This window comes from Electrona antarctica (genome assembly GCF_951216825.1).
Source record: "Electrona antarctica genome assembly, chromosome: 11".
Lineage (NCBI taxonomy): Eukaryota > Metazoa > Chordata > Actinopteri > Myctophiformes > Myctophidae > Electrona > Electrona antarctica.
The window spans coordinates 33,718,029-33,739,039 of NC_136792.1; the positions used below are offsets into that span (position 1 = coordinate 33,718,029).

The 21,011-nt window shown below is 40.8% G+C and overlaps 1 protein-coding gene across 1 annotated transcript in view; it reads left to right on the forward strand.

The window, feature by feature from the left end:
- The window catches only part of nectin1b (nectin cell adhesion molecule 1b), a 121,053-nt gene extending 111,363 nt beyond the window's left edge, over window positions 1-9,690 (forward strand). The window contains exon 6 of the mRNA XM_079514635.1: window positions 7,880-9,690. Within this exon, the coding sequence (XP_079370761.1) occupies window positions 7,880-8,388 (509 nt within the window). The 3' untranslated portion in view covers window positions 8,389-9,690. The remainder of the gene's footprint in view (window positions 1-7,879) is intronic.
- The last annotated feature ends 11,321 nt before the right edge of the window (window positions 9,691-21,011 follow it).

The following is a 21,011-nucleotide window of genomic DNA, read 5'->3' on the forward strand; positions in this document are numbered from 1 at the left end:
AGCGCCTCAAAATAGGAATTGATTAATGAAACACCAGAAAAGAGCATGGGGTTTAGATTCCTTGTGGCACCTTGCGTGATACATTACACGCAGAAATCCATCATGACTCTCGGATTGAATTATCGCCGTTCATAGTGCACCTTCATCTTTGCACTATTAATCTCAGTAGTACATTTTGGGCTGTTTGGGTACTCAAGGTTACGCCACTATCTGCATACCTCCTGAGGCTTGTTAATAAATTAGATGCTGCCTTGTGTTGCCTGGAACAGTATCAGAGTTTTTGTAGTGGAGCCCTTTTTTTTTATTTGTATCTATCTCTTGGCAGGTGTTGCTGTGTATTGGCTACAGTATTGCAGCTGATCGTGCACCACCTCCCTCCCTCTGTACTGCCACCCCCTACGCACTGCATGTGCTTCAGATGCGCTTTAGTATTAGTGTTTCTCTAATGGGATTAACGTGTAGCATGGCTGATTTATATCCACATAGGAACATCCTAGGGCTGGGCAATTAACCAAATATATTGAAAGCGATATCCCCAATAACCGACTTAATCTAGTTGTGTATCCATACATCCATCAATATATATATATATATATATATATATATATATATATATATGGATACATGGATAGTTAATCAGATAGTTAAGATCAGAATCAACTAAATCGATTAACTTAACCCTGTATTATAATTTGTCATACGATGGTTGTGTACAATTATAACAAAAATAGCCAAATTACACTCAATGCAGTGTGAGCTTGTAGATTAATGAACGATTATTATTATTATTATTATTATTATTATTATTATTATTATTATATAATTGTCCATTAATTGTAACCGACGCAAAAGTTTGAAATAATCCTGATATTGATTTGAAGTCATATGGCCCATGCAGCCACTAGAACATCCACAGTGCATCCATCCATATGGTACACTTAGCTCTGGGGTCGCGCCCCTTAGATCGGGTGAAATGTTTTTGTATTGTGCTATCTCCGCACATTTTTATTACGCAGGGGAATTTATACAGTACATTGCTTTTTAGGACGAGACCTTGCAGGATCAAAATAATAATTAAGGATGTGCCGATGAGATATTTTTGCCGATATCAATATCCGATATAATTAATTGCTGTTATGGCCGGTAACCGATATTTCGATATGATCTCATTCTGTATTAAAAATATATAATAATTTTGTCCATTCTGAAAAATACATGTTACAGCCAGGGTATCTGCACTGCAGGCTTACGCAAGTCATATTTAATTGTAATACCTTGTATTTTATATTGTGAGCTTGTAGATCTGTTCAACTGTTACTTTGGGCTTGTTTATCTGTAAAGACAATCGATTAATGAATCGGTCCGATTGATTAAACAAACTGCAGACCAGACACATGTGGTATCATCTTTTAGCACAGAGTGAGACACAGTTCCATAAATAAATGTTAAGTATTGTTCCCAACTGCTTTCACCGTCTCCGAAGAGCAGCAAATTGGATCCGGGCTCTCTTGGTGTCCTTTTCTGACACTTGCCATTGACAAAGAGAGTGTTCCATTACTTATACAATTATGTTTTGTTACACGCTCAAATCCAAGGCTGCACTAAAGCATCATTATAACTACTTTTGGCAAATGTAGCCATTTTGCTGCCATCGATTGTTCTCGGCAACACAACCTTTAAGGCCTTGTGTTGTCTCTTGTCTGTGCTGTTGTATAAACAGAGGCCTATGTTCCAGAAAGCTACGAATTGGCAAGTTTTGGGAGTATATTGTTCTTGCTTACCCCGAGTCAAACCAACGCATGAATGCCTTTGTTATGTTTGTGTCTTCCTGGATGTCTATGACTCTATGTGATCAATAGTAGCTCCTCGTAGTGAAATAGACTTGTTAGCTTAAATAACAGTTGTTGTAAACAAGACACTAACAATTACATAACAGTTTGGAACTTTGTATGGCTTTAGCAACAGTATGTAACTAAATTGCGACCTACCGGTAGTTGTTTATTTATTGTTATTATTGTTCTTTTTATATAAGGACATTAGGACAAAATGGTAAAATTCCACAGATGCGGAACTGACTAACGAAGATAAATGTCTCGGAACACTTTTCCGTCACCATGTTGAATTATTAGGTGTCGGAACATTTTCCCGAACATTCATTACATGTGTTTTGTATCAGAGAACGTGATGGGTGACCCCCGCTCTAGTGGTGTCCAGAGGTGCCGTCACTCGATCCCACATAAAACAACGGAGCATTCCGTGCCTCCTTTGAAGGCTGACTACTCACCGCCGCCCAGTAGCTTCAACAGTCCCCTGCATTTCAGTTTGCTGTTTTCACCTCTCGGCGGGGTGTCACATCAGTGTAGGCATTCCTGGCAAAGACTCCCAAATCAAAGCGAACATAAAGCTAGCCAATTAAAGACTGGGGGAGCTTTGAGAGTACAGAGTCAGTCAGAGAGGGAGAGTCGGTGAAGGGGAGAGGAGAGGATTACGGGAGACTGTTTTCTCTTCCACTCCATTTCTCTCTCTCTCTCTTTCTCGACACACCACCAATCCTCTCCGTTTTCACCCGTCTTTGGGCTGGGTGGGTGGATGTGTTCACAGGGAAGAGCTGACCTGGGCCCGGCTCTCTCATTCATGTGTGTAATGAAGGCCTGTGTCAGAATAATCCCATTAGAAGGCAAGATTAAAAACCTGAGCTGATATTTGAGACTGTGCCCGGGTGCTGCCTTAGAAATGGAAGAGCCCCCTTTTACTGCTCATCAGTGCTGAGGAGTGGATTTTATTTTTACCGTACAGAAGCGGGAGTGCGGGGGTGTGTGTGTGTGGGGGGGGGGGATGATTGTGTGACTGTGGTAGGGAGGTCTCACTACTCTGGGATTGATAGAGTGCCATGCTAATTAAGGAAGAGGAAGGCTGCAGCTCCCCCAATCCCCATCCCTCCAGGCAAGAGGAAGTGTTCGCGTCCCACTCTGCTTGTAAGATTTATCATTCTCACTAAAGAGGCGGGCGTTCTAATTGAATATAATGACTTTGATTCGACAGTAAAGCGCAATAATTTGAAAATCATTTGCTGGCTTGTAAAATGAGATTTGTCTCTCTTTTGTCTTGGCTGATGATGATAGCATAAATGCTGCTAATGTGGTATCAAACAAAGCATTAGTCGCGCTGTCCCGTGCTGACTGGATTTGTCTGTAAGGGGCGCGTGCGCCGGACAAGGGAACTTCGGACAAGGGAACGTACGATATTCGTCGAACAGCTTGGTTTTGTTTCGGAGATAAATGATAAAAATGATTGTTAAGTTATGACGACTCGCTCAGATGCTTTCTCTGCTTGAATTATTTACTGTTAGAATAGGGAGAAACGGGCTGACGTCACTGGTAATGTACAGGATTCAATAGGTCACCACTTTTGGTGTGACACAGCAGTCACACATGGCTCTTGTTTACATTCCGTTGTTGATCAGATGTTTTTTATTATTTTATAATAATAAACAACACGTTCACATAAGAATAATCCGTTACCAACGCATCGCGACCGCATTCTTTTAACGAGCCGCGATTCTCACACACACACACACACACACACACACACACGTTTATATTGCTCCTAAACATTTTGCCAAACATCACACACACACTCCTATCCTCCTGGTGGAGACCTGTGCCCAGAAGGGCACTTTTTCTAGTTTATTATATTATAGCGTTTTTGTGAATCTGTCCACCGTCCACCTTTTCCAAGTAGGCTAGATTTTTAAACTGGATTTTAACATTGTTGTTGAAATTCATTGTTTTTTTTGTTTTTGTTTTTATGTTTTTTTGTGGCTTTCGCCTTTATTTTATATTTTTTATGGAGGGACAGACAGTAGGCTGACAGGAAATGGGAGAGAGATGGGGGGATGACATGCAGTAAAGGCCGTCGGGATCGGGAGTCGAGCCCGCGGCACACTGCCAGACTGGATTACCAGCCAAGGTGCCTGGACCGCTGAGCCACGGCCCAGGCCAAAATCATTGTTGAGTTCTGATGCACTATTGTTGATCTGCTACAGTATATATACCTGTCCGTTGGTCAGGTATAGTGACTTGACACCTTCAAGATATAATATTATTTGTATGGCGCACCCCCCGAATTTGCATACTAAAGACATTTGGCAGACGCTCTTATCCAGAGCTACTTGCAACTTGCAAGATCAGAGTAAATGTCTGGTCAAATGAAACGACTGGTTAAATGGCCAAGTAAATAGAATCAATGAATTGCTACCAAGTAAACATCCATCCTAGCATCTGTCTAAACAACATTGTAAATAATGCTGTCTAAATAACATTCTAGTATCTGTTAAGATAACTTAAGACATGGCATTTGCTTCCTAAACACATAATGGTAAATGGTAAATGGTGCATTTATATAGCACCTTTATCCAAGGCGCTTTACAGAGATGTATTGCATTGATTATTTTAGCGTCTCTGGTTTGTATGAACCTATATGTTGTGAATTATCTGTCCAAAGATAATGATGAACACTTTATTGGTATGTCATCATTCAGTGTATTATAAGACAGTCAATAGACAGCAGGGGGGAAGAATACAACATCAATAAAGAACCGTGTGTCCACAATATGACAGACTGTCCAGCGAGTGGTCATTTATTCAGAAGCTCTGTGGTTTTGGACCCAGCTTACTGTATGTGGCAGCTCTGGATCGTGTGTGGAGGTTTTTTGAATTTGTGGCCGGAATGGATGGGGTCATAATTTTCTATAATGATGTGGTATTAAGGCAGAAATGTTATTGTATTTAGACCCACAGATTGAACTCACCACGTTGACGGATGAGTTTGAATATCTTTTATTTTTATTTTTATTTTTTTAAAGCGAGCAAGTTCTAACTAGAATTCCAACATAAATTATGTTGAATGTCTGATTAAAAAAAAGAGGAGGGGACATTTGTTTTGTACTATGCACAGCAGATAGGCTAATGCCTTTGTTGGTAAATCTGGTATACATTTCAGATTGTTCTGCTAAGCAGTAAGCTATATGCTTAGATGATTTCTATTTATATTAGGAGTGGGGAGGAGGCTCCCCTTCCACTTATTATATTGTACTCGTGATATCTCTTCCGTTGCTCCAGACAGATTTAAAAATTGCGTGAGGCAAAAGTCTGGCAACGCGAAACTACCGTGACACTGATATGCACAGGAAGCTGCCTGAGAGATTGTTGCCTTGTTGCGTACATTTGTGTCAGTGGATCAACACTGTTTATTTGCCTGGGGGTGTGGAAAAAACTTTGATTTACCATGTGTATCCCTCCAGTGGTGGAAAGAAATAAGTACATTTACTGAAGTACTGTGTTTAAGTACAAGTGTGGGGTAATTGTACAGCACTTTACTCGAGTACAAGTATGTAGGTAAAGTACGATGTTGTGAGCTTAATAAAACATGAATTTGAGCTCCCGGTTACCATATCATTTTGTATGAAAGGTGAAATAAAGTTTATTATTATTATGATATCAGTGGTTCTATCGCTAGAACACGGCTGCGAACCTGGCTCGAAAATGGCCAGGTCATGCGGCCGAATGACAGCTATTCTCTGGATTTTTTTGTGTATTTTGCTGGCACTGGCCACAGATCGCCCCCTATGGTAACGGGAGGGAACAAGTTAAATGTCATGCTTCCAAGGAAGCCCAGCCCATATGGACTTACAGGACACTTTTACTTTCATTTTACATAATGATGTCAATGAACCAACATGACAGTTCTAAAATGATGATCAAATGAATATCTAACTAAAAACACCCAAGCTTCATACATGGCAGATTACATAATTGAGCAGTTGAGACGAATAACAGTCTTAAGTCGATAGTAATTATCCATAATGTATAAACGATGGATTAGGGGTCAGGACACAGGCCTTTTCGGGGAGGGGTCAGAATAAATATATGACTAATATTCGTCTCAATTGCTCAATACAACATAAAATGAAATACAACATTGGGCCTGTAAACAGGAGACCATGAACCTGCACATTGTGGTATTGCGACTTTTACTTAAAAAGTAACTTCTTCCATCACTGATGACAACTTTGATTTGCCGTGCCTCCCCTCAACTCTCCCCGTCGTCTCCTTCCCAGTACACACACCGCGATGCCTTTTGTTTCCACGTTGAACCTTCAGCGCTCGTCATTGAAGGCTCAACCCGTTGTGCTGTACGGGTTCTGACAAGCACGTCTTCCTCAGTGCTGTGAGGGCTTTGATCACCTCTCAGAAAGATAATGGCATCCGTGTCGCTCACATCTGCACACGTTTGTGTTGTTTTTTTACTTTAGAAAAGACGGGTATTAAGGGGGAAACGTGTCTTTTTCTGTAAGTGTCTGGTTTGTACAGAAGCGTGATCATTGTTTGTTGTTGTTGTTGTTTTTTTAAAGTGCTCTGTGAGGGCTTGAGGAGACCGTTTAGACGCTTTTAAGACGGCACTACTGCTGCAGTGGTGATTGTGAAAGGAGGCAGCGTGTTATTATTATACTTTATTTCTTTTGTTTAGTATTTGCATTAAGCTAACGGAGGCTGGCTTCCTGGCCCTTGTTTGAATCAGTGGTTCTCAAAGTGGGGGTCCTTGTAGGGGTCAGGTCCCCAACTAAATGATGATAGTTGGGAACCAAATGGAGCCTTATGGGTCTGTAGCTCTGAGAGTGTAACACATGGAACCATTTGGTAAGGGTCCATTTGGTTCCATTTGTACACTCTCAGAGTTAATGGGGGTCCATGGCCTAACATGCATACCAAACTGGGGGTCCGTGAAATTAAAGAAGATTTGAGAATCACTAGTTTGAATCATTCGAGTCATTCCGTCTGCTCCAGAGTGTAGCTCGTCAGCCTCCGTTGTCGGTGTATTATACTTGTCGTACTGTACTTGGTGTGTGTGTGTGTGTGTGTGTGTGTGTGTGTGTGTGTGTGTGTGTGTGTGTGTGTGTGTGTGTGTGTGTGTGTGTGTGTGTGTGTGTGTGTGTGTGTGTGTGTGTGTGTGTGTGTGTGTGTGTGTGTGTGTGTGTGTGTGTGTGTGTGTGTGTAACAATGCTTTGCCGTCCATGCACGTTGTAACTAGCTGCTCTCCCACTGTCAAACTGCACTGGCAGTGTTTATGTCCTTTGTACAAGGTATTCCTGTACTTCTCATTATGTGGACATAAAACAACATTTCAAATGTGTGTGTGAGAGAGAGAGAGAGAGAGAGAGTGTGAGTGAGTGAGATTGAAGACTATGCTTGCCGTACAGCATACCACTCTGGTTTGCGTTGCATAGCCATCAGGGTATTTCGTGTGTCTGCCTGCCTGGCCTGCTGATAATCATCTCTGGCTGCATCTCTGCTGTTTTGATGTCAACTGCATCCACTGTAAACATGATTGAATCTCACACTATGCCCATGCTGTGCTCTACTAATACAACACTGTATATGTACTGTACACACAATGATACTGAAGAGGCTGTGTGGACACTGCATTGCATTGCAGTTTGTTTGCGTTCTTCTATATTGCTGTTTTTGTTTTCCCGTCGCTGGATATCAGAATGCATGTTCATGCAGCTTTTCATACTCTTTTTAGCCAAAATGTTCTATTTCTATTTCTGGCTTTGTTTATTTCATTCTTTACTTCTCTGAAAAGGCATGTGGTTCTACTGACGCTCAATGCTGTGGATTAAATGCTGGATTTGGGGGCCACCGTCGTGGGGTGGGGGTTGGTGGGTCCTTCCTTGTTATCCCCTTTGCATGTTCCTTCCCTTGTCTCGTTCCCTCATCGTCTCGTCCCCCCTCCCCCTCCCCCCTCAAGAGCACTTGCACCTCCTACCTTCCCCAGAGCACTGACACACTCCCTTCCATCTTGTCTTTTCCTTACCCAGAATTCCCTAACAACCTGTCAACCGGCCACGAGATCCCGCAGGAGCAGCACAACCCGGGCGCCGCCATCGGGGGCGCCGTGGGGGGCGTGGTCCTGCTGGCGATCGCTGCCATCCTCCTTTTCGTGTTCCTACGGCGCCGCCAGCGCACCTTCAAGGGCGACTACAGCACCAAGAAGCACGTGTTTGGCAACGGCTACAGCAAGGCGGGCGGCCTGCCTGCCCACCCGCCCATGCCCAAGAACCTGCAGTACCCGGACGACTCCGACGACGAGAAGAAGCCCGCACAGATCGGCGGCGGAGGGCCCGGCGGCTTCGAGGCGAGCGAGCGCGAGTTCGACGGCGATGCCGAGGACCTGAAGCGGCCCTATTTCACCGTGGACGAGGGCGAGAGTCGGGAGTACGACGAGCGGACGCTCGCCTTCCAGTACGACCCTGAGCCCGAGATCGCCGACGACATGATCTCTCAGACCGACGGCTCCGTTATTTCTAAGAAAGAGTGGTATGTGTAGCCCGGCGGCGTGTGCAGCGAATGGCCAAAACCGAGAGCGGCCCCCCTCTGTTCCCTACCGACGACCGACACCTGCTACCACCCGGCACCACCCACCCCCAACCCACCACTGTCCCACATCCTTACTGTCTGTTTGCATCCCTCCCACAGTGCCATCTAGGGCTGGGCAATGTATCGATATTCTATCGATACTGTGATATGAGACTAGATATGATCTAGGATTTTGGATATTGTATCGTGATATTACTTCTATCATAATATAAGTGTTGTCTTTTTCTTGGTTTCAATCGCTTATGCGTAAGCACTTAAGCACTTAATCACTGAAACAGCAGATCTACAACTTGTAGATCATCTATTTTAGCTATTTAAAAAAATAAAGAAAAGAAAACTCATATATATCGTCACAAATACGATATTATCGTAACAATATTGATATAGAGAGATACTTGGTCAAAATGTTTGTGATATTTGAATTTGCCCATAACGCCCAGCCCTACCTGTCGGTCACCCATCCCCAACACTTCCCTTGACACCCCCACCCCACCCATCACAGCATCAGAGGATGATGCGTCAATTTAACGTACAAGCACCATCGATGTGTCAACTATTAGTGAGATAAAACTGAGATTCCTTTCACAGGAATGCGAACGATACAGGAAAAAGGATATGTGATTGGACTTGCAATTGGCCAGTCGCCATTGGCTCAGGCCAGAGAGGTGGTTTTGTCAATTTAAATATTGGTGTATTATTCTTTTATTTTATTTTTTGTGTAAATATATATATATTTTTCATGTTATAAATGTATTTAGTGTATACAGAAAAAAAGAGAAAAAAAGGACTGCGGGATGAGGTATTTGCCGTGCACATTTGTTTTAAAGTCCTACACTGGATGTACGATTTCTTTTTTGTTTTTTTGTTTTAGTTTTACCATTGCCTTTTTGATGTTTTTTTTTAAAATATATATATATTATGGCCTTTTTGTATGATTTCAAGGTGAGCTGATAATTGAGAGAATGAAATGTCTTAATTGCCGAGGGACTCATTAAGTGTTCATAAATATGTGGTCTATTGTTTCAGAGGGGGAGGAATTAAATATGATGTTTTCCATAGACGCATCATCATCATCATCTCCTACCATTTTTGGTTCTCCACTTTTCATTGGTGGGCTTAGCAGTAAACAAAATGATGAAAGATTTTGTACATTTGCAGCATTAGTAGTAATATATTATAGCTGTTTTCCAAAAACATGCTTAGTGTTTATCGATCCAGGGCTGTTCTGTCTTATAAGAAGCAAAAACAAACAAACGAATAACACAAATAACAAACAAAGTTCAAACAAAGGATGATTTGTCAATTTGATTTGGTCCCTACTTCGGTAGGGGGCCACTGTGGGGGGGAGGAGTGGGGGGGATAATGCCTGCAATGAGTTTCATGGATACATTGTTATTTTAACTGGAAAGAAATTTGGCATGCCCTTACAACATTGTACACACTCACATGCACACTCACACACAAAAATGGCTGATTTATTCTATACAACAAAGTATAAATCGGACTTAATGATGCTCTGAAATGTCACGTTTGTCGCTTGACTTGAAAAGGTGTACCTGTGTAATTGAGCTCAAAATTTGACCACTGTAATGAGATGTCTATTTTTGTGTCCAGCTGTTGCTGTCCAGATGTTTTACTCTGCCCCCCCACCCACTTGTAAAGCAAGTCGGCGTCAGACAAAAGTGACTTGGTGGTGGTGGTGGTGGAGGGGGGGGGGGGGGGATTCTGTTTCGTTATGTGACTTTGTATGATAGGAATTGACCCTATAAGGTACACCACCAGGAGAGGAGGGGACTGTCAAGTGATGCTTCGTACATTTGTGTCTGCGCAGCAGAGTGAACTCTTCGTCTAAAGGGAACTTGACAAATATTAGCCGTGACTATCATGAAATACAATAAGTCACCTGCTGCTTTCCTCTGTTTTTTTTTGTAATGGCTTAACTGATATAATTTCAACTGCTCCTTGTGGATTTTAAACAGGAATAAACAGGAGTCTTTGCCATAAACGTTGGCAGTGGTTATCGGCCAGTGGGTACGCGATAACATCGTCAGAAAGCATTTATCGAAACCTGGATGTATGAAATCGCAGCAGCCAATGAATGGCCTTGTGGATTGTGGACTTGCTTCTCTCCTCAGTGCTGAGGTCCAGCAGAAATTTGCTGAAAAAAAGAATATATGGAAAACTGCAAAAATGCATCGCTTACAGTAACAAGTTAAATGTAAAACAATCGTGGGATAAAATAGGAGCAAAGGAAAAATCAGAGGATTTCAAATGACATGGGACTGGTTCTGAACAATATAAATACTGTATTAAGCCTTATTTTTATGCATGGTTTTGCGTGGGAAGTATATTTCTTTCTGTATGGAGCAAGTGCATCTGTTTACCCCCCATTTCGGAGCTCAACAGATGGCTGGCTGTGTTTTGATTGTGACGGGGGAAAACCTACTTTTAGTTTTTGTGCGCTTACGGGCAGTTACCCAAACGACAAGGAGAAGGAAAAAAAGAATGCAGAGATGACATCTGCAGATGGGAGGGCTCCACCATGCTTGTCTATTGCAGTAGTTCTCAACCTGTGGGTCAGGAGCCCCAGGGGAGGTAACCACATGATTTTGGGGGGGTCCCCAGATTACAGCATTAAACGTAATCAACAAACTATATTATAAAAGCTGGTCAAACTTTTACCAAATTGTCAAATAATATGAGAAAGAGGCAACATTTTTGAAAATAGATTTACATTCTCACAACGCCTCGCCTGGAGCTTGTATATCTGCCATTATAGTATTTTTCGGTTGAGGCATCTAAATCGAATGCCTCAACTCCTACATGCCATCAGGGTAGCTGCTCCCCGGTTAAACCACTGGTCATCATTAAGTCATCCGATGGGCATGTCGACTGTAGACTGTAACCTCAAGATGATGTGATTATTATACACCTCAAAAGAACTATGATGACGTGGGAATTATAATTGTCTTTTCTTTTTTTTCCTTTTTTTTTCTCCTTCTTACTTTTCATGTCAAAAAGTAAATCATGTGGGAATGGCATATAGCTGGCTCATATAAGAGGAAGTTGTTTCAGAAGCTGATGGCAAAGTCTTGATTTGTACTTGGAAATTGCGTGTCAGTGTCGCACCAGAAATAGCACCATCTACAGTACTCATCCTAGCTGCAACCAGATATAAATCAATGTCAAGTGGCAGTAAGTGACAAGGGTGACTATAAATTAACCACTTGAACCCTATCGTTCCTGGTGAACATTCATCAAAAATAGCCGATGTATGAGATAACAACATGTCACACACGACACGTTGTGAGCTTGTAGTTTGGCTATTTTCAGCGAAAATGATTTGTTGTTGAGGGAAGCGCTAGAATATCTATTATAGAGCCCTGGGGGAACTCCGGTCAAACTTAAGTACAGGGTTTGAGTGGTTTTTAGGGGGTTGTGTAGTATGTTTAGTTTGTTGTTTGTCTGCTTAACTCAGATAATGTGGTTTTAACCCTTCAAGTCAGTGTGACATGTACATCCCTGGAGAGACAGGCCTTCAGTATGTGAAACTATATTTTTATTTTGTGTTTTTCATTTCTAGCATTCAGTGCCTATCTAAACCCAAGAGACGTGTAAAAAAGTGAAATAATGCTGCTCTGTCATCCGAATCATTCATGTCAGAATACAATGATACTTAACTGTCTTTTAATAGATCCAATCAATGGATATTGTTTAGCTACAATGGATTCAGATGGTGTAGCTGTAGGTGGTAGCGTTATTTCATCAAGGTTCAAATGTTTTACAATGTGTCGATCAATCTCTTCAATCGTTGCAATCAGCTTGTTATACTAAAGAATTGTGTAGAGAAATGGTGATTGATAGCATTGTTAACAGTTAAAAAGGAACCGAATGCCAAATTAGATCAGTGGCAACGAACAAAATTTGGTTACAAATCACTGACTTTTGTAAAGCACAATGAAGTCTGATTAATCAAATGACTGGATATGTAATTTATGGTAAATGTATCTTTTTGGCAGCGAGGTCAGCCTCGCTCCTAGCACAACGTTGATGTTATTGGCTTCATTTGGGAGAAAATCTTAACGTTAGTTTCTCTGTGCCGTTTATGAAACCACTGCCATTATTGTTTCCCCAAACACCTCCTAGATCAGTCATTCTCTAGAAACCTTTTGGATATCATGTCCTCCCCCCCCCCCCCCCCTCATGCATTAGGCCACTGACCCACATTTGATCCTTTTTTGAATCTTTGGGACCATAATCTACATTGTAAAAAACATTGTTCATTTTACTCTGAGAGTGTGCAAATGCTTCCATTTGCTTCCATTTATACACTCTCAGAGATACAGACCTGTAAGGGTCCATTTGGTCCCCCAACCCAATATTGAGAACTGGTGTCATAGCTCAAAATATCTGGCATCCCCCCGCCCCTCCCTAAGTTTTTGGTCTCCATTCTGTTTACCAGTGGATGTAAAACGTTGTGTCCATGTCGTCAGGGTGATCTATGAGTTTATATTTTATAATAACTGACTGTACATTCATTCCATCCTAATCTACTTTTTTGTATTCCATGCATTCACTCCAGAGTTCAACATTCCACTGTAAATAATGTATATATCGCTGAGATTATAGTCAGGTTTTATTTAGAGACAACTGCATAGGGACCCTAGTCATGTAAAAATATAACTATTTTGACAGCAAAAGAATAATAATACAGATTCAACTCTAATAATAAGTCACAACGTCAATGATCCATAGGCTTATTTCCAAATTCCCACCTAAGATGCCAGTCCAGTTTTTATTTTCTTTTGAAATGCCAACAATGGCAGGGGTGACGCCCCGAGAGAAAAGCAAATGGCAGAACTTGTCCGTGTGCAGCCATGTGAATGTATATTTCTGAGGGTGTTACAAATATGAGGGGGAAAAAAAACAAATCTTGTTGAATTGTGATGACCCAGTGAAGTAACTTGTATATGTTTTAAACATTAAATGATTTCAATAGTCGACCATGCTCTGTCCCAACTCACTGATTGGTTAGACGTGTGACATGTGATTTAAGGTACACAGTAAGTGATATAGTTTTGTTAAATTAAAGGGACATTTCACTTTCAAACATATTTGGGGTCATTTTAACACCTACTCAGCCCCACTCCAGACTCCAGTTTTTAAGTTGCTTGATTCAGTATTGTTTTTCGTTCCTATTAAACAAATCCTTTATAACTTAAAAATAAATGTTAACCTTTTTAGATTCATTGAAAACACCCGACCTTACTTCTGGTGACTGATATTGTCCTAATGCGTGTGTTTTTTCAATAACGTAATTATTTTTACTGTTTTGTGAAAATACAAAAGAAATTATTGATTTTATATATATATATAGTTGGGGGCGTGTCCGGTCAAATGAATCTCAAATATCTAAAAACTGAATCAAACGACTTAAGACTGAGCTAGATGTTAAAATGACCCCAAACACATTTGAAAGTGAAACATCCCTTTAGGCGTTAGCTCTATATTCTGAGAACAATCATTGCTGTATAGAGTGTCTGCCCTGTCTTTCCGGCTCTTTAGTAAACAAATGCATTTTCAGGTTGGGATGCCAGTTTGATCCTATCAGGAGACAGAACTCATACAGGATACAAGGATAAACAATTGAAATTGAAGTGATGACACAGAGAAATTAGCAAACAAACAGGAGGGGCACACACCAGTAGAATTAAATGTGATTTCAAGGGGGGGGGGGTGGTTAACCAGGCAGGCTAACACTGTCACACTCATAGTTACGTTAAAATCCCTGAAGTATCAGCTTTATTGCCACATCACAGTTTTACAGGTGATAAAAGTGGGTGAAATTTGTTGTGTGTAGTTCCCATTATTGTAATTCATATCCAAGAAAAACAAAGAGTAGAAGGTGTGTGTGTGTGTGTGTGTGTGCGTGTGCGCGTGCGTGCGTGCGACGTGCGTGCGTGCGTGCGTGCATGCGTAATAAATTATCCTGCTTTGTGGCTCTTTTCACTTTTAGACAAATAAATAAGCAGGCAAATTTGGAACTTTAAATGTGTAGTGAAATTAAAAATACGTTTTTCACACGTTTAGACCATATCGGTGGTCATCATATGGGCATACTTAACAATGGATGCCAAACATGTTGGAATGTTTTTATATCAAAAGTCCATAAAAATAAAAATGTAATTACTTCCTTAAAACGAAAATGTGCTGAGCCCACATCAATAAAAGCCAATAAAAATGAAGCTCACCCATTTGAGTCCCATATCTGCACGTCTGTCCAAACACAAGTGCTACTGATTACAGAAATCCTCCAATTCAAGATGACATCCAGACATTGTATTACTCGTATTCAACTTAATCATCACGCTAAAATATGTATAGGTTGTGTACTACACACTGTACAGGTTAGAAAAAAATCCCCTGGATTTTCTGCCGTCTCTGTCACTTTGTAAACAAACCACTGTGCATGTGCGTGCATGAGACGGACCTATAGGACCCATAGCCTGGAGGGATGCAGCGCTCTGATTGGTTCAGAATCTTAGATCCTGCCGTCTGAGGCTGAAACTTCAAAATAAAATGCCCCAAAAAGCCATTTCACTACACCTTTAACACTATGAAATTGAAGCTGAGGAAGTGTTCTCTCCTGATTGGATGAAATTGGCAACCCAGCTCTTTAGAAATGTTCTCTACAGACACTTGGTCTGGATAATATGAGACAAAAATCAGATGCCACTTGGTAATGTGAGCCTTTATTTTCTCCACTAGGCCGTAGGCATGGGGAGAGAGTATGTTTTGCACTCCGTCCGTTACCAGCTACTCTCCGGCACCATTGGCCCCATCCATGCCACACTGTGCACACACACTCCCTGGCTGCCATCAACGAACAAATATTCCACAACGGCCTGTTATAGCGCCACCATGAGGCAAAAAACATTTCTGTAGATTACTCGTACACATTTTATCCATACATCACGCATACGGTATATACCGGTAACTATCTCCATAGTCATCAACACGGAACTGCACTATTTCCCATATTCCATCATGGTTGGCTAAGATTGGCTTCCAAAGCTCGCATGATTGGTCCGTTTCTAACAAAATGCCACAAATCACAAACACTGTGTGCAATTTCCGTGAAATTATGCACATTTCCACTAGGCCGAGGACGACATGCGGCTTATTTTTTTCCAAATCAGCCTCACGGTGGCGCTATAACAGGGTAATTCCTGTTTTTACCAATAACTGCATCAATCTGTATACAACTTTGTATGCACACTCCCTAGAGGACATGGCAAAACATTTTCCACATCTCCCAGTTATAGCGCCGTTTGTTTATAGTCGCACAGATTTCATCCAAATCTCACACAAATCGGTTCACATGATCTCTGTAGTTATATGTGATCAAGTCGAGTCTGTTGGATTTCTCAGATTGTACACTGATTGGCTAAGATTGCCTTCCAAAGTTTTCAGGAGTGGCTGAGGAAGCAATGCCAATTGACATTTTTCAAATCAGCCTTTCTCTTTCCGAGCGCCACCAGGAGGCCTATTAATGTACAACACTCTTTTTTATATACAGTATCCAAATATCAATCCTGGTGGAGACCTGTGCCCTGAGGGGCACTTCTTCTAGTTATATCTAATGATTAAAGCTCTCAGTTGCCACTTGCCACACAGTCCAACATGTCTTTCTCCCAGCTAACTCTAAAAGGATGATTTATACAACCAGGCATAAATCAGCCATATCCTTAACCCATGAGGCTGGTAAAGTCAAGCCCTACAGTATTTAGTTATATGTAGTTATTTTACAGGCCCATTCATGTTCCTGCAACGTTTTGGGCTCTGCGGACATTACTACGCTCTAAGTCAGTGATTCTCAAACCTTTAACACAGCCACAGTTTGGTATGCATATTAGGCCACGGACCTTACACAACTCTGAGAGTGTACAGTTGTACACATGGAACTATGTGAGAGTTACAGTGTCACAGTCAGTATCAGATGAGGACCCAGTGACATGCATGCAGAATAGACAGGCACAGGTAGAGCAGGTGAAATGCAAGATTAGGGTTCCTTTTTTGTTCTTAAGTGCCATCTGAAAACATAAAGGAAAAACGGCGCCCTCTGCATGATGCTCAAAGTTTGGTCTGAGGACCTCAAGGGGTCCTTGAGGAAGTTCCAGGCAGTCCACAGCAAAATATAATCCCATTTTATACTTTGAAAATAGCCTACAGCCTAATATCGACAAACGCGTCCCATTACTTTTTTCTACTATGTTTTTTTTTGTGGCTTTTGCCTTTATTTTATATTTTTTATGGAGGGACAGACAGTAGGCTGACAGGAAATGGGGAGAGAGATGGGGGAAGACATGCAGTAAAGGCCGTCGGGATCGGGAGTCGAACCCGCGGCACACTGCCAGACTGGATTACCAGCCAAGGTGCCTGGACCACTGAGCCATGGCCCAGGCCACGCGTCCCATTACTGCCTATTTTGAGCTTGTAGATCGGCTATTTTCGAAACATTTTGATAAATCTTCAAAACATTTCCCATATGGTCCTTGAGTTCACTTTGAGAACATGTACTATGGGCCTTAAGGTTAAAGAGTATTTGAATGGTATCTTCCATAGAACCTACAAGTTCTCAGATAATTCATAAAAGAAAAGAAGGATAATAACACACCAAACGCAGATTGTGCATTTGTCCAAACAACACTTTTCCATTCGAGTTTTAGTTGTATTTCTGCTTCAGCCCATGTATACTGGTTAATCAATTCATACAATAGTGTACATGTTTACCGTGGTGATGCAGGGGATTATGTTCTCTGGTGGTCAGACATCATCGTTCCATTTCTGTTTGAGCTTGCCCTATCTTGTGAGCCTTAAAGGTGAGCCATAAATTGTTTGCACTGCAATTATCTATGACGTGTCCCCCATGTTTCATCATAGCCACTGTGACAACAGCATTCCAATCCACACGCTTTTCAGTGATTCAGTAGCCATCATAGTGTTTGACTGTTTGGGCCCGGGTGCAACAGTTCATCAAACTAATCAATTGAATTGATTATGAAACCATGATTGATTTTCAAAAATGTATCACTATATTGTCATCACAGCTTGTGATGCTTATGGATCAGCATTTTTTTTGCTCAAAACTGCTATATGACAAAGTATTACATAGGGATTAAGACTAATGGATTTAGTCAATTATTAAAAAACAAATTCTATTCTAATTATTTTGGATTGATTCGTTATTATGAATCGTTAATCTGAAAAGCAGATAATCACATCCCTATTTGACTGCACACAACAGTGCACTGCTGCAGTATTGTTCTACAACTCCAAAGATTGTCTAATTATATTTTTTTGTTTTGCTTTTATTTATTTGTTTCATCTTCCAGATACCAGACAATAGAAATTTGAGCGGCAGGACTTTTGCATTATTTTCCAACTTTTCAATTATGCGAAGCATGAATCCAATGTCCATTTCTACTGGCTGCTATTTGGGATCAGTCACTCATATTCATAATGCCAATAATCCAGCCAGCAAGGCTGTTATTGTATTCTTTAGCACTTGAATGTTTTGCTCCAGTCTTTGCAGTCTTCAAGATGATGGCTTTGTTAAGCTGAGGATGACAGTTGAAAAGCAGAGAGGGTATATAATGTAGCTGCATTTAAATATGACCTGAGGTGGCTGCAAATTTGTTCAGCTAATATTTGTAGGATGTGAACATCGTCACCCTTCACAGCATTGTCTGAGCCAACAGGATGTCAGCTCAGCTCGAATATTGGGCCACATTAAAGAATGCTTTCATTTAGAATCGAAATTAAACTAAATGAAATGAAAGGATCAATGGTGACAATGTGCTGACAAATGGAAATATGATAAGGGGCTTAAGGATCTTCAGTATTATGTTTATTTTATTATGTTTATTATGCTTATTTTCTGTCATGAATAATGTTACAATTTTGTCAGATCAGGTGCTCAAATTTACCACTTGGAACCTAGCGGCCCTTTTCAGGTGCAAACATTAAGCAAAATCGATTTTCGGTGAATAGATTTGGTGCAGAGTGGGGAAAAAAGAGCAGACCTAGCTAGAGCCTTGGGAACCCTGTTCAACAAAGTAGCCTATATATATGGTTTTTAGTCAGTGATTCTCAAAGTGAGGTCCGTAGATCCTCTGGGTTCCTTGAGGTGGTTCCAAATGGATCCTTAATAATATGGGTCTGTAACTCTGAGTGGACCCTTACGGGTCTGTAAATCTGAGTGTAGGCTACAAATAGAAACAAATGGACCAAATGGAACCATTAGTAGCCTAAACTCTCAGAGTTATGGGAGTTGGTTATGCGGTAGGGCACATGGCCAAAGTTTCAAATAGTGTAGTTCTAAAGAGCTAAATGAATGATAAAATAATCCCAACAAGCTTTGGCTTCATACTGCAATGAATTCTACATTTCCAACATTCTTCAAACTTCATACATTTATAATTATGGCCATCTGCTCCAGGCATTGCATGTCTGAATGAGTCCACATGGTCCGCATCGATATTGGCCAATCACAAGAAAGCATCCTTTAAGAGAGGGAGGGGCCTTGAGCCTTAAGGTAAGTTTATATGAAAGATTTACAACGCAACGAGTTGAAACTGGCAACCCTGCACTCGCAAACATATATAGAGCTGGGAAAGAAGCAATAGTCTTTGTCCCCTTTAATCTCCTTGTTATGTTCTGAAGGATCTTTAGGATATTATCTGGGATAATTGTTTAATGAACATAATAAGATGCTATAAGATGACAGATGTGTTGCACTCTGCCACTCGAGCTGCAGACATCTGCAATAGGATTATTACAGCAGCCCAGAGTCTGAGTGCAGCTGTTGATGTCTGCTAAGACTTTTGAACCCCGACAGGGCTTTGATGGCATATAGGATTTTGGCATGAAGGTCTCTTTTTTTGTTTTTTAGCTTTGTTTCTTACCATAACAAAATGATTAGTAATGGTATTATTCCACACTTCCTTTATAAATGGAAACAAACCCCAAGTTTGAAAACATCATCTATGTGTGGGAGTTGCAACAATATACAATTTGAAGATCGAACGTAATGTGATTACTGAAGGAGGCTACTGCATTGTGGTTTTATGGGCATCAGAGGACAAGTTCTACAGCTGCTATAATAGGGGCACAGCTGTGCTCACTAGCTTGGATGCAGAAAGTTAACCACTTACTGTGTACACCCAACAACCAGATTGCGGGGAAAACATTAGTTGGAGAAAAGTTGTTCAAGCTTGTATATCGGCTAATTTCAGCAAAGATATTTAAAGTGGAAAAGTGGGACTCTGCTCAACAACGTATAGGGTAAAAAAAAGAATAATAATAATAAAAAAAGAATTGTATGAGCCTTTCCAGCACAATGTATAAATTTATTCAAGTTCAAGTTTTATTTATTCTCGAAAGTACACTGAGTAATTAAACTCATTTTCAGTGTCTTCGAGTAATACAATATCATATAGAAAAACATCACAATACATCAGAAGATCAGGAAAAGAAAAACAAAAGGTATATACATGTGAATTATATAGGTTTACAAATAAAAAGCTAAGACAGATTTCAAAACGATCTAAAAACAGATACATATTGTGGGGGTCTGTATGCTCACCAAGGTTTTAAAACGATTCAAGGGTACTAATGTGATGTACAGAAGCTAAAAGCAGATCTACCAAGTTCAGAGTTAACTTTTGTTACCTTTGGGGAAATTACTTGACCGGGTGTGGTAGGGTTCAGAGTCCCATTTCAGGAAAGATGAGATGTACTGTATTTAGGACAATCTCCAAGCATGGCTTTATACAAGAACAGGTGCCAATGCAGTTCTCGTCTCTCTGTCAGGGAGGACCATCCAACCTTGTTTTATAAGATACGAAGGGTTAGTAGTAGTACCATAGCTATCACCCGTAATAAATTGAATCGATGAGTGATAAACAGAGTCTAGGGATTTAAGAGTGGATGCTGCTGCATCAGCTGCTGCATCAGATTTCCATAATTAGGGGGCCCTGAATAGTTGGTGTCAAATAAGTTGCCTGCATTTACAAAATGCATGTTAAAAGCTTGGTGGATCTCCTTCTGTTCAGTTAATAAGCAATCATTATATTTGACTTGTGTTGGTAATGTTGTAGTTGCCTTGCTTTTGTCAGCACACTAGGGTCTTATTTTTGCCGGTGCCTTACCATCATCACACATTTGTGATGACGGCTATGGCCATTTTTAGCCGAAGGAGTGTTTTTTGTGCAAAACTAATGCTTGTAATGAATTCAGAATCATGAAAACACCCTCGTTTGACATTTCACATGTCACTTAAAGCATAATGGAATTTTGAAAAATGTGCCTTATAATAGGTTGGTATGGTAACCCAGCTTATTATGCTAATTATGACAATTGCCCAACATATGCAAATTAGCATCCGTCAGTTTCTAAATGCTGGGGACCCATACTCAACATTTCTAACATAAAACTTTAGGGTACGCAAAATGTCTGGCAAGTAGGCTACACTATTACCGGCCGCTTATCCCTAAACTTCTTTGACTTTTT